This window comes from Vipera berus (assembly GCF_964194415.1).
Source record: "Vipera berus genome assembly, chromosome: 1".
Classification (NCBI taxonomy): Eukaryota; Metazoa; Chordata; class Lepidosauria; order Squamata; family Viperidae; genus Vipera; species Vipera berus.
In genome coordinates, this window is record NC_138202.1 from 157799623 (window position 1) to 157813778 (window position 14156).

A 14156-nucleotide genomic window follows, 5' to 3' on the forward strand; every position below is an offset into this window, starting at 1 on the left:
CAACTGGACTTCCGTCTTTTTTTTTTTTTTTTGAAGACGTTTCACTTCTCATCCAAGAAGCTTCTTCAACTCTGATTGGATGGTGGGGAATGAAAGCATTTGTATTTCTTGCAGATAGCTGGTCATTTGCATTCTTTTAGAGCAGGGATGTCAAACTTGCAACATCACGTGACATGTCATGACATATCGTGACTTTTTTTCCATTGCCGGCAATGGGGTGGGCGCGGTTTCAGCATGACGCATCTGGCCCGCGGGCCGGCAGTTTGACACCCCTGTTTTAGAGAGTCAGTGAGGCCACTTGGAGGTTTGTCTCTGCCATCAGAGAAGCATTTTGGATGAGAACTGAAATTTCTTCAACAAAAAACAAGGAAGTTCAGTTGCTTCGTCAAAAAGCATCTTTGGGACAACTATGACCTCGATGACGGAGAATCTCCACAGACAGTAAAACAAAACCAATGTCTAAAAATTAAATTCAGGAAGTACTGAATCTATACAATTTTGTTGTACTTCATATCAGCTTCTGAAGAAAATTCTTGGTGACAGCCGAGCCTCTATGGAGGCAGCTACATTTAAATAAATGTAGCAAAAGTAAATAGCATTAAACTGATTTTTATTATTTGGCTGTTGTTTTTTCAGAATGTATTTATGGAACATTAAGCAGCTGTTTACCCGTGTGTGGATAAACGTGTGGATAAACATGGGGGAAACTTAAAGGCCAAATATATAAAATGACTAGTGGTTTGAAGTTTTTCCTTTGTTATAGGTAATTTTTTCAACTAAGAACATTGTTGAGATGCAACCTATTTTTTTTAATCTATACATGTAAAAGATTTATTTGAAAAAACAAGCAAACTGTAAATATATATGGGAAAACTGTAGGTAAAAAATGCACTCCAAAACTATTTTGACCATTTTTCACACCCTGAGAATATAGAATATCCCCAGACTAACATAGTATTTTTTTAAAAGACTTAAATAACAACAGGAGTAGAAATTACTGATGTAGGAAAAACCCTTCTAATATTTGTCCCAAAGGTGCTTTCTCAGGAGGCAACTGGACTTCCTTGTTTTTTGTTGACAACTTTTTGCTTCTCATCCAAGAAGCTTCTTTAGCTCTGACTGGATGGTGGGGAATAGAAAGATTTAAATTCCTTGCAGACAGCTGGTCGTTTGCATTCTTTTTAAGAGAGTCGTTGAGGCCATTTGGAGGTGCAAATGTGTGTGGGTCCTTCTTGGCTGTAGGATGTTTTCTGCCCTGTGTCCCTTCACTGTTGAAGACAGGCCCAGGCTGTTGGCGATGAGTCTGTGTTGTCTGCACCTCAGACTGAAGCACAATTGCTCCCTGTAGTCTGCAATGTTTTCTGGAAATCCATTCATACTCCCGCACCATTGAAAAGGTGTTCATCACAAAGCGCATAGCTCAATGTCTACGGAGAATCTTCAACAGTGAAGGGACACAGGGCAGAAAACATCCTGCAGCCAAGAAGCTCCACCACACACATTTGCACTACTCAGGTAACCCTGAGGACACAAGTAAACCTCCAAATGGCCTCAACGACTCTCTAAAAAATTGCAAATGACCACTGCCTGCAAGGAGTATAAATCCTTCCGTTCCTCACCATCCAATCAGAGCTGAAGAAGCTTCTTGGATGAGAAGCAAAACGTCTTCAAAGAAAAACAAGAAAGTCCAGTTGCCTCCTGAGAAAGCACCTTTGGGACAACCATGACCTGGATGGCTGAGAATCTCCTTAGACCAGGGGTGTCAAACTCAATTTCATTGAGGGCTGCATCAGCATTGCGGTTGCCCTCAAGGGGCCGGGTGGGTATGGCCAGGGTGGGCGTGGCCTACTGGGTGGGCGTGGCTAGAGTGCGTATGGCCTACTGGGTGGGTGTGGCCAGCTCTACATCGTTCGCATCAAGGGTGCCTATGGGGGCCTGAGCAGGAGTGGGACAGATCTGAGGGTCTCTGGCAGGAGGAGGGTCTCTGGGCCAGGGCCAAGGCAGCAGGGACCGTTCCCTCACTGTTTCCAGGATGGCTTCGCGGGCCACATGAACTCACTTCGCGGGCCAGATCTGGCCCCCGGGCCTTGTGTTTGACATGTCTGCCTTAGACCCTTTTAATATTTAACATCATTTACTATCAAGTTAATGCAGAAAAGTACTGTACTTTATTTGGAGTAGTCTTTTTTTTTAAAAAAAAATCTTTCTTTCCCAAGAGTTGAATACTTTAGTAAGGCCCAAGACTACATTCTTTAAAATACAAGTTATTCATGAAACCTATCAAAAAATAGAAATTAGCACTTACTTTGAAGCTCAGCATCCAATTTGGAGAGAAATTCAATGTTAAATATAGCCTTTATCACGTTCTGTGGAAAATACCCAGCAGAAGCCAAAGCGAAACCAAGCCAGACAAGAAGAGAAGGTTCAAAATGTTCTGTACAAAATAAATAGATTAGCGCATAATATTACAAATTTGTTTATCTAGAAGTGGTACAGCAGACAGGAAATATAAACTCTCTAAGGACCCCAAATTCTGATAGAAATATACAAATTGAATATAGTTGAGAACATTGATTTGCTTAACATTACCTGGCTTCCTGAGAGCTAAATACTTAGCATTTTTAAAAGGTTTAGATGGGAGTAGAAATAATGTATTTCACAACCTTACTTATTGTTAATTGTTTTATTGTAGCAATGTTTTTAGTTTCATATTCTATCAAGTTATTAAGATTAGATGTCATACAATCAGTGTAATGAAAGGAAAAATATCAGTTCTGAAATTGTTTTAGTAAAGTTTTTAATTCTTCTTCTCAGTTTTGAAATCTCTATGCATTTTCCAAACTATGAAGTTACCTATTTTGTACATCATAACACTTCCATTTTCTTTCCCTTTCGAAATTTCTGTTTTTTATTTATTAAAAATTCATTTGCACCTCTCTTTTTTGGAAAGATGCCCAAAATGTTCTATAATAATCTAAAAACATTTGAGATCAGAAACAAAATAATCCATTGTTAAGAAATTGGGAATTCATGTCTGAGGAAAGCCAAGATAATGGGCCTTCAAGGTACATCAGCCAAGATACATCAGCATTGGCGCTGACTGTTGCTGAGAAATCTTTTAAATGCATTCAAGATAACTCTACCATGTACTATACAACCAAAAGGCCAGCATGGCACAAACAAGTTAAACTTATTTGTCAAGATCCTACCATCAGCCCAATCATATTGTGTGGATGAATAATGAATAATCAGCATGGAACAAAGGGCATGATGCCAAATATCACTCAGTAGGACAGGACCTTATTCTTTTTGTTCATTGGGCTTATGTTTAAGAGAAGAACAGATTTGATACCCACATTCTCTCCATGTAACTAATGTTAAAAACAATGATACTTAATATACAGGTGAAACTCGAAAAATTAGAATATCGTGCAAAAGTTCATTTATTTCAGTAATGCAACTTAAAAGGGGAAACTAATATATGAGACAGACTCATTACATGCAAAGCAAGATAGTTCAAGCCGTGATTTGTCATAATTGTGATGATTATGGCTTACAGCTCATGAAAACCCCAAATCCACAATCTCAGAAAATTAGAATATTGTGAAAAGGTGCAATATTCTAGGCTCAAAGTGTCCCACTCTAATCAGCTAATTAAGCCTAACACCTGGAAAGGGTTCCTGAGCCTTTAAACGGTCGGAATCACAATCGTGGGGAAGACTGCTGACCTGACAGTTGTGCAGAAAACCATCACTGACACCCTCCATAAGGAGGGAAAGCCTCAAAAGGTAATTGCAAAAGAAGTTGGATGTTCCCAAAGTGCTGTATCAAAGCACATTATAGAAAGTTATGTTGAAGGGGAAAGTGTGGAAGACAAAGGTGCACAAGCAGCAGGGATGACGGCAGCCTGGAGAGGATTGTCAGGAAAAGGCCATTCAAAAGTATTGGGGACTTTCACAAGGAGTGGACTGAGGCTGGAGTCAGTGCATCAAGAGCCACCACACACAGACGGATCCTGGACATGGGCTTCAAATGTCGTATTCCTCTTGTCAAGCCGCTCCTGAACAACAAACAACATCAGAAGCGTCTTACCTGGGCTAAAGAAAAACAGACCTGGTCTGTTGCTCAGTGGTCCAAAGTCCTCTTTTCTGATGAGAGCAACTTTTGCATCTCATTTGGAAACCAAGGACCCAGAGTCTGGAGGAAGAATGGAGAGGTACACACTGCAAGATGCTTGAAGTCCAGTGTGAAGTTTCCACAGTCTGTGTTGATTTGGGGAGCCATGTCATCTGCTGGTGTTGGTCCACTGTGCTTCATTAAGTCCAGGGTCAACTCAGCCGTCTACCAGGAGATTTTGGAGCACTTCATGCTTCCTTATGCAGACGAGCTTTATGGGGATGCTGACTTCATTTTCCAGCAGGACTTGGCACCTGCCCACACTGCCAAAAGCACCAAAACCTGGTTCAATGACCGTGGGATTACTGTGCTTGATTGGCCAGCAAACTCGCCTGACCTGAACCCCATAGAGAATCTATGGGGCATTGCCAAGAGAAAGATGAAAGAAATGAGACCGAACAATGCAGAAGAGCTGAAGGCCGCTATTGAAGCATCCTGGTCTTCCATAACACCTCAGCAGTGCCACAGGCTGATAGCTTCCATGCCACGCCGCACTGAGGCAGTAATTGCTGCAAAAGGGGCCCAAACCAAGTACTGAGTACATATGCATGCTTATACTTTTCAGAGGTCCGATATTGTTCTATGTACACTCCTTGTTTTATTGATTGCATGTAATATTCTAATTTTCTGAGATTGTGGATTTGGGGTTTTCATGAGCTGTACGCCATAATCATCACAATTGTGACAAATCACGGCTTGAACTATCTTGCTTTGCATGTAATGAGTCTATCTCATATATTAGTTTCCCCTTTTAAGTTGCATTACTGAAATAAATGAACTTTTGCACAATATTCTAATTTTTTGAGTTTCACCTGTACATATTACTCCTTTATTTGCTTAGTCCTTTGCAGCTGATTACTTCTTCACAAACTTACAAAGTTTTGCATTTATGCTTATGGCACATTTGTAACATATTTTCTAAAACTGAGCGACTTTGTAAGCATCCTTAGAGAAAATAACCAGATGAAACACTCTGAAAAAGCCATTATTCATCTCAAAAAAGGTCTATTTTCAGTGACCATTTTAATGTATTCCTACTTATACACTGCAAAAGTACAAAAATAACACTGTAGTTATTTTTAAAAGCTATAGAATGGGACAGTGCCCACACCAGGGCTGGCTCTTTAAATTTCCTCTTTAATAACACTCAGAAATTAGAATATTCTCTATGAAAACAATGAAAGAGCCCAAATAAATATATTTGCTTGCTTGCTTTCTAAGAAAGAGACAGAAACAGAAGAGTTTACAGTTTGACCTTTTCTTTACATGTTGAGAATTGTCACTTCCAGAAAAATGTGATCTGACAATCATTTTGATAACAAACTTACCCAAGTGAAGACTGGTGTGATTAATGCAAGCCTCAAAAAATTTCTCAGCTTCAGGAGGTTCATAATTAAATAAAGAAAACAGAGCAAGAATAACATGTACTTCTGAATAATAAATCTAGAGAAAGGAAAATAGGAGAAATCAGCTCATCTGTTTTTGCCAGTTTTGTGTAACATTCAAAAAACAATCATTCATCCACCTCTCCCAAGACTTCTTAAAACCCAGGGGAGAAGAGTTTTTCAAATATTCTGGTCCCAAGTAACTTGGAAATAATAATAATAATAATAATAATAATAATAATAATAATAATAATAATAATAATAATAATAATAATAATAATAATAATAATTTTATTTATATACCACCCTTCTCCCGAAGGACTCAGGGCAGTGAACAGGGCAGATGTATAAAAAATACAAAAATACAAAAGTTAAAAAAAAAAATTAAACATATGCCCAACTAAAAACAGTAAATACATATATTAAAAATGACAATAAAAACCCAACCCATCCCCCATCAGGCCAGGCCGGCTTGTTCAAATAAGAGTGTCTTCAGATCGCGACGGAAGGAGCGAAGGTCGGGCGCCATCCGGAACTCAACCGGTAACCGATTCCATAGCTCCGGGGCGCCCACAGAGAAGGACCTCCCCCTGGGGGCCACCAATCGACATTCTCTGATCGGTGGCACCCTGAGGAGGCCCTCTCTGTGGGAGCGCACAGGGCGGAGCACTTCTAGCACTTTTAATTATGCTCTGAAACAGAAACAGGGTAGCTCAAGAAGCTACTGTAATGAGAGAGCTATAATTTTCTAATCAGGTCCACTGCTTACCTGCAATATAGTCTTGAGCATTTTTCACAAGCTACTGCCAGGTTATACTAATCCATATAAGATTTAACTAAGTATCTGTCGCTATAGATGTGGCGCCTCAACAAAGGATATAGAAATTTGTTTTATAAACAGAAGCCCAACCCCAGCAAAACCTAGGCACCTAGGTTCAGAGGACAATTCTGAACTAAACCTAAACAGAAAACTTCACCCTCACCATCGTAACCTGAATTCTGATTCCGTTTCTTAGCTTCAGCTAATCGAAATTTGTAAATGAAGGAGGAGAAAACATTTAAAACAAGTGATTTGGGTGGTAGATGCAAAGGATTGCTTAACCAAGGATGTCTGCTTTGGAAAAGAAGCTGGTTGCTTGATGGATTTTAACCCATTTTACAACAGGAACTACTCTTTATTTCTCGCCTCCACTCCACCTTCAGCTGCTTTCATCCCTCATTTCCATCCAATTTTGTTTTCTGCTTTCTCTTCCCTTTTCAGTACATTTAGATCTTCTTATTCCACTACCATCCTATCTTTTTCTATTTCTGAATATATGTGTGTGTGAACTGTGAGATTAATCTGTATGCAAGGAATAGAATGCAAATGAAGAAGCAATTAATTCTAAAAAACAGTTCAGTTATTTTCTAGGCAATTAACATTAATCATTACTTCTTAATTCAGTTAATATTAATTAGGCATTTTTTTCATAGCCCTGCCCTTTATGAAGTTACTTCTGATAAGTAAATACACTGGTGTTTAAAAGTTTGTGAACCCTTTGAATTTTCAATATTTCTGCAGAAATATGATCTAAAATGTGCTCGGTTTTTCACAAAAGGACTTAAAATAATTGAAGAGTACCTACCGTATATACTTGAGTATAAGCCGACTCGAGTATAAGCCGAGACCCCCAATTTCACCCCCAAAAACTGGAAAAAGTTGTTGACTCGAGTATAAGCCGATCCGCCGTTCTGCAAGCCTCCGCCGCCGGCGGAGGCTGGATCCGCGCTCTGCAAGCCTCTGCCGCCAGCAGAGGCTCGATCCGCCATTTTGCAAGCCTGAATACACAGGAATACCCTGTGTGGCCGCGGCTCTCGGGGAAGCCCTGGCTGTCCGCTTCCTCGCTCCACGCTGCCATTCAGGGCCCGCGCGTTCCCCGGGCAAATCGCGGCGCCCAGCAGGCGAGGAAACACGCCCGCTCCAGTCGCCCCCCCTTCCCTCAGGAGACGCGAAGCAAGTGACCGCCCGGAGCTTACCGAGGACTTGCACGCGGCCGAGGCTTCGGTGCTTCCAGGATCGCGCGCACCTCTCCCAAGCCGCCGCCGTCCGGAGACCTGCCGAAGTTTGGGGAGGTTTGGGGAGGTGCGCGCGCACCTCCCCAAACCTCCCCAAACGTCGGCAGGTCTCCGGAACTCCGCGCCCTGCCTGCCTGCTTCTTTCCGCTGCGGAAAGAAGCAGACCTCCGCACCCTGCCTGCCTGCTTCTTTCCGCAGCGGAAAGAAGCAGACCTCCGCGCCCTGCCTGCCTGCTTCTTTCCGCAGCGGAAAGAAGCAGACCTCCGCGCCCTGCCTGCCTGCTTCTTTCCGCTGCGGAAAGAAGCAGACCTCCGCGCCCTGCCTGCCTGCTTCTTTCCGCAGCGGAAAGAAGCAGACCTCCGCGCCCTGCCTGCCTGCTTCTTTCCGCAGCGGAAAGAAGCAGACCTCCGCGCCCTGCCTGCCTGCTTCTTTCCGCTGCGGAAAGAAGCAGACCTCCGCGCCCTGCCTGCCTGCTTCTTTCCGCAGCGGAAAGAAGCAGACCTCCGCGCCCTGCCTGCCTGCTTCTTTCCGCAGCGGAAAGAAGCAGACCTCCGCGCCCTGCCTGCCTGCTTCTTTCCGCTGCGGAAAGAAGCAGACCTCCGCGCCCTGCCTGCCTGCTTCTTTCCGCAGCGGAAAGAAGCAGACCTCCGCGCCCTGCCTGCCTGCTTCTTTCCGCAGCGGAAAGAAGCAGACCTCCGCGCCCTGCCTGCCTGCTTCTTTCCGCTGCGGAAAGAAGCAGACCTCCGCGCCCTGCCTGCCTGCTTCTTTCCGCAGCGGAAAGAAGCAGACCTCCGCGCCCTGCCTGCCTGCTTCTTTCCGCAGCGGAAAGAAGCAGACCTCCGCGCCCTGCCTGCCTGCTTCTTTCCGCAGCGGAAAGAAGCAGACCTCCGCGCCCTGCCTGCCTGCTTCTTTCCGCTGCGGAAAGAAGCAGACCTCCGCGCCCTGCCTGCCTGCTTCTTTCCGCTGCGGAAAGAAGCAGACCTCCGCGCCCTGCCTGCCTGCTTCTTTCCGCAGCGGAAAGAAGCAGACCTCCGCGCCCTGCCTGCCTGCTTCTTTCCGCAGCGGAAAGAAGCAGACCTCCGCGCCCTGCCTGCCTGCTTCTTTCCGCTGCGGAAAGAAGCAGACCTCCGCGCCCTGCCTGCCTGCTTCTTTCCGCAGCGGAAAGAAGCAGACCTCCGCGCCCTGCCTGCCTGCTTCTTTCCGCAGCGGAAAGAAGCAGACCTCCGCGCCCTGCCTGCCTGCTTCTTTCCGCAGCGGAAAGAAGCAGACCTCCGCGCCCTGCCTGCCTGCTTCTTTCCGCAGCGGAAAGAAGCAGACCTCCGCGCCCTGCCTGCCTGCTTCTTTCCGCTGCGGAAAGAAGCAGACCTCCGCGCCCTGCCTGCCTGCTTCTTTCCGCAGCGGAAAGAAGCAGACCTCCGCGCCCTGCCTGCCTGCTTCTTTCCGCAGCGGAAAGAAGCAGACCTCCGCGCCCTGCCTGCCTGCTTCTTTCCGCAGCGGAAAGAAGCAGACCTCCGCGCCCTGCCTGCCTGCTTCTTTCCGCTGCGGAAAGAAGCAGACCTCCGCGCCCTGCCTGCCTGCTTCTTTCCGCTGCGGAAAGAAGCAGGCAGGCAGGGCGCGGAGGTCCGGAGACCTGCCGACGTTTGGGGAGGTTTGGGGAGGTGCGCGCGCACCTCCCCAAACTTCGGCAGGTCTCCGGACGGCGGTGGCTTGGGAGAGGTGCGCGCGATCCCGGAAGCACCAAAGCCTCGGCCGCGCACAAGTCCTCGGTAAGTTTTTTTGTTGACTGGAGTATAAGCTGAAGTGGAATTTTTCAGCCCAAAAAGTGGGCTGAAAAATTCGGCTTATACTCAAGTATATACGGTACTTAAATAAGTCAAAAACATTCTGGCTTATTTACCTATTGAGGGACACCCATCCAAAGCTATACATTTGTGTGGCAAAATTATGTGAGCCTCTAGGACAGGCATGTGAAACACACAGCCCACACACCACTGGTGGCTCACAAAGGCCACGCCCACTCTGGCCCCACAAAGGCAAAGAAACTCCCGATATGTCATGATACGGCCCGCGACGTGATCGGGCTTGACACCCCTGCTCTATGACTATTGAAGGAAAATTGAAAGTGAGTAGTTTTAATCTCCTGACTCTAATTTTGGGATGATAATCAGGTATGAGTATGGGAAGCCCTGTCTTATTTAAAGAGAATTCAGGCTATTCATCATCAACGTCTGATTTTCATAGCACAGCTATATGGAAGTGTGTCATAGCTTGAACAAAACGTATTTCTAAATTGCTGAAAAACAGCTGTTGATGCTCACTGAAGAAAGCTACCAAACTATTTCCAAAGCGTTAGATCCTATCAATTCACTGTTAATTAGATTGTGTACCAATGGAGACAATTCAACACCAATGCTACCCCCCACCCTACCCCAGTGGTTGACCGATCAAGATCATATCAACAGCAAGACCTATAGTAGTCTGGGAAATCTTAAAGAACCCGAGAGTAACTAAAGGCCTTTCTTGCATTGGCAAATGTCAGCGTTCATGAGACCAACATCAGAACACTAATCAACGGTGTGCATGTCAGTACTCTCCAAAAACTAAATAAACATTGGTGCTAGTCTACAGTTTGCAAAAGTGGATAAGCCAAAAGGATGTTGTGGGAAAAAGTTCGGTGAACTTTTTGGCATGAATGAAAAGTGCGTAAGATATTTACCCATGTAGTAGGGTTGTATTGTTATTATCCTTCTCATCTTCTCATATTTCTCATCTTATTTTTCCTACTACCTTCTTCTATTGATACCTTATGATTTATCACTTGTTTGTATCTTATGATTTATGATTGTATCTTATGATTTATGATCTATGACTTATCACTTTGTGGACTTTATGTACAGAGAGCTTATGCACCAGAAACAAATTTCTTGTGTGCCCAATCACACTTGGCCAATAAAGAATATGAAGAATACAGAATATTCTTATCTCATCTGTGAAATACAGCGAAGGAAATTTCACAGTCTGGGTTTGCTTTGCTGCCTCTGTACCAAAATGGCTTGCCATCTTTGATGGGATTACAAATTCTGAATTATACAGGTGAAACTCGAAAAATTAGAATATCGTGCAAAAGTTCATTTATTTCAGTAATGCAACTTAAAAGGGGAAATTAATATATGAGATAGACTCATTACATGCAAAGCAAGATAGTTCAAGCCGTGATTTGTCATAATTGTGATGATTATGGCGTACAGCTCATGAAAACCCCAAATCCACAATCTCAGAAAATTAGAATACTACATGCAATCAATAAAACAAGGAGTGTACATAGAACAATATCGGACATCTGAAAAGTATAAGCATGCATATGTACTCAGTACTTGGTTTGGACTTCAAGCATCTCGCAGTGTGTGCCTCTCCATTCTTCCTCCAGACTCTGGGTCCTTGGTTTCCAAATGAGATGCAAAAGTTGCTCTCATCAGAAAAGAGGACTTTGGACCACTGAGCAACAGACCAGGTCTGTTTTTCTTTAGCCCAGGTAAGACGCTTCTGATGTTGTTTGTTGTTCAGGAGCGGCTTGACAAGAGGAATACGACATTTGAAGCCCATGTCCAGGATCCGTCTGTGTGTGGTGGCTCTTGATGCACTGACTCCAGCCTCAGCCCACTCCTTGTGAAAGTCCCCAACACTTTTGAATGGCCTTTTCCTGACAATCCTCTCCAGGCTGCTGTCATCCCTGCTGCTTGTGCATCTTTTTCTTCCACACTTTCCCCTTCCACATAACTTTCTATTACTGTGCTTTGATACAGCACTTGGGGAACATCCAACTTCTTTTGCAATTACCTTTTGAGGCTTTCCCTCCTTATGGAGGGTGTCAATGATGGTTTTCTGCACAACTGTCAGGTCAGCAGTCGTTCCCCATGATTGTGATTCCTACTGAACCAGACTGAGAGACCGTTTAAAGGCTCAGGAAACCTTTGCAGGTGTTATGGCTTAATTAGCTGATTAGAGTGGGACACTTTCAGCCTAGAATATTGCACCTTTTCACAATATTCTAATTTTCTGAGATTGTGGATTTGGGGTTTTCATGAGCTGTACGCCATAATCATCACAATTATCACAAATCACAGCTTGAACTATCTTGCTTTACATGTAATGAGTCTATATCGTATATTAGTTTCCCCTTTTAAGTTGCATTACTGAAATAAATGAACTTTTGCACGATGTTCTAATTTTTCGAGTTTCACCTGTACAAGCAAATTCTATATAAAACTATCAGGCATCTGATAGTGAGCCAAGGCTCAAGAGAAAGCGGGACATGTAGTAAAACAATGACCCCAAACAATGAGATGTATCATCATAGAATGATTAAATGTTTTGAAATGGCCAAATCAAAGTCATGACTTCAATCCTAGAGTAATGATTTGGGAGGACCTGAAGCGAGCAGTTCATGTGAGGAGGCCACCAATATCTCTGAATTGCAGCTGTTCTGTAAGGAGAAATGGGCTAAATTCTTCCAATCCGATATGCAGGACTAAGCAACAGATATTGGAAATGTTTACATGAAATTCTGGCTGCACAAGGAGGCCCCACCAGTTACACCTACTTTTGCCACACACTAATATGTAACTTTGGGTACCATTAAAATGAAAATCTATGAAATCAGGACTATACACATTCGGTTTCCACTGATTTCATTTCAATTAGCCACCCCACATTTTTATATATATTCTTTTTAAAAAAAACCAAATAATCATTATTTGAGGTTGTATACAGGTAGTGCTCGACTTACAACAGTTCCATTTAGTGACCATTTAAAGTTACAATGACACCGGAAAAAGTGACTTTTGAGCGTTTTTCATACTCAAAACCACTGAAGCATCCCCATGGTCATAAGATCAAAATTCAGACGCTTGGCAACCGACTCATATTTGTGACAGGTACAGTGTCCCAGGGTCATGTGATCCACCTTTTGCAAACCTTCCGAGAAGCAAAGTCAAGGGGGAAGCCAGATTCATTTTACAACCGTGTTTACTAACTTAACTGCAGTGGTTCACTTATCAAATGTGGCAAGGAAGGTCGTAAAATGGGGCAAAATTCAATTAACAAATGTCTCACTTAGCAACAAAAATTTTTGAGCTCACTTATAGTCATAAGTCCAATACACTGCCTGTATATTCAACATTTCTGCAATAATGCTCCTCATACCATCTGTAATATATGTATTTCTGAACTAAAATATATTTTAAATGATTTAGAATCAATGCACAATCTGTATTAAACACGATTTAAAAGAGGAGCTCTGACAATTCAAGAAAGTACAAATTAAAAGTTTTTAAAAAGCATAAAAAGAACAGCACAGAAATATAAATAGGTATGGTATTGTATAGCTGGAATTAGAAAAAAACAAGATTGCACCAGGAATGTGGAAATAGAACAAAAGAGTTGGAAGGGACCTTGGAGGTCTTCTAGTCCAACCCCCTGCTTAAGCAGGAGACCGGCCTATACCATTTCAGACAAATGGTTATCCGGTCTCTTTTTAAAAGCCTCCAGTGATGGAGCACCCACAACTTGTGAAGGCAAGCTGTTCCATTGTTTGATTGCTCCCACTGTTAGAGCGAGAACAATGTATGACGCTGCCTTCTAACAAATCATATTCTTTGGGCACCAAGCCCACATTTTTCACATAACCAGCAGGGGCCCTTAGACGCAATTTGTGTGCCACAACTGAACCTTCAGTGTGTACAGTAGATGCTCTATTGCAGCCCTTCCCTCACTGCGCATGGCTCATTTCATCATTTGCAAGAGAGATACATGATATCATTTGTACCTGGTCGATATGTTCAGTGGTAACCGCAGCTATTCTGTCAAGTAATAGTGTACAGCGGTAGTTGGTTCCAATGAGAAAGGATGCAAACTTCACTACATTTGACCATGTAATCTGATCTCTCAACTGATGTAAAGTAACTATGGTCTTCTCGAGAAGCACTTCTTGAAACCATTTTCCATGTATGTATCTGAATTCCTTCAGCAAAAGATCCAAATTGTTTATTTTCTCAAGTCTCTGAAAGGCGCAACTGTTAATTTTTTGCAAAAGTGACCCGTATGGTCCAGAATAACTTTTCTGATTTGGCTTCTGATGTTTCATCCATTTGAGGAGATCTATGGTAAAGCGACTGAGCTGATTCAGATGGCACTGAGGTATGATGGCATCAATTTGAGTAACTACAGCTTCATCCACATAAGGAGAAGGAAGGTTAGAAAGAACATGAACCAGCATTAGAATATCAGCGGGGAATCTCTTAACTTGTAAATGGCTGGAATTGAAACAACAAAAATCCATTAAATAAATAAGGGACCATTAATTAAAAAAATGAATGTACAAGATATATGTGTACCATATGTTTTTACATGTTTTCAGTTAGATCACATGCATACTTATTAAAATGTGCTGAGGACTACTCTCACAGTTATGCTAGAAAACTGGAACCAAAGAACAAAAAAATAAGCAACCAACAGTATTAAACTTTTATTAGATAATTTAAA

The 14156-nt window shown here is 43.0% G+C and overlaps 1 protein-coding gene across 3 annotated transcripts in view; it reads right to left on the minus strand.

The window, feature by feature from the left end:
* The window catches only part of FASTKD1 (FAST kinase domains 1), a 36185-nt gene that overhangs the window by 4297 nt on the left and 17732 nt on the right, over nucleotides 1–14156 (minus strand). For all 3 annotated transcript variants that reach the window (XM_081313585.1, XM_081313586.1, XM_081313584.1), the window contains exons 8-10: nucleotides 13441–13927; nucleotides 5505–5619; nucleotides 2306–2434 (exon numbers count right to left, since the gene is read on the minus strand). In XM_081313585.1, the coding sequence (XP_081169711.1) occupies nucleotides 2306–2434; nucleotides 5505–5619; nucleotides 13441–13927 (731 nt within the window). The remainder of the gene's footprint in view (nucleotides 1–2305; nucleotides 2435–5504; nucleotides 5620–13440; nucleotides 13928–14156) is intronic.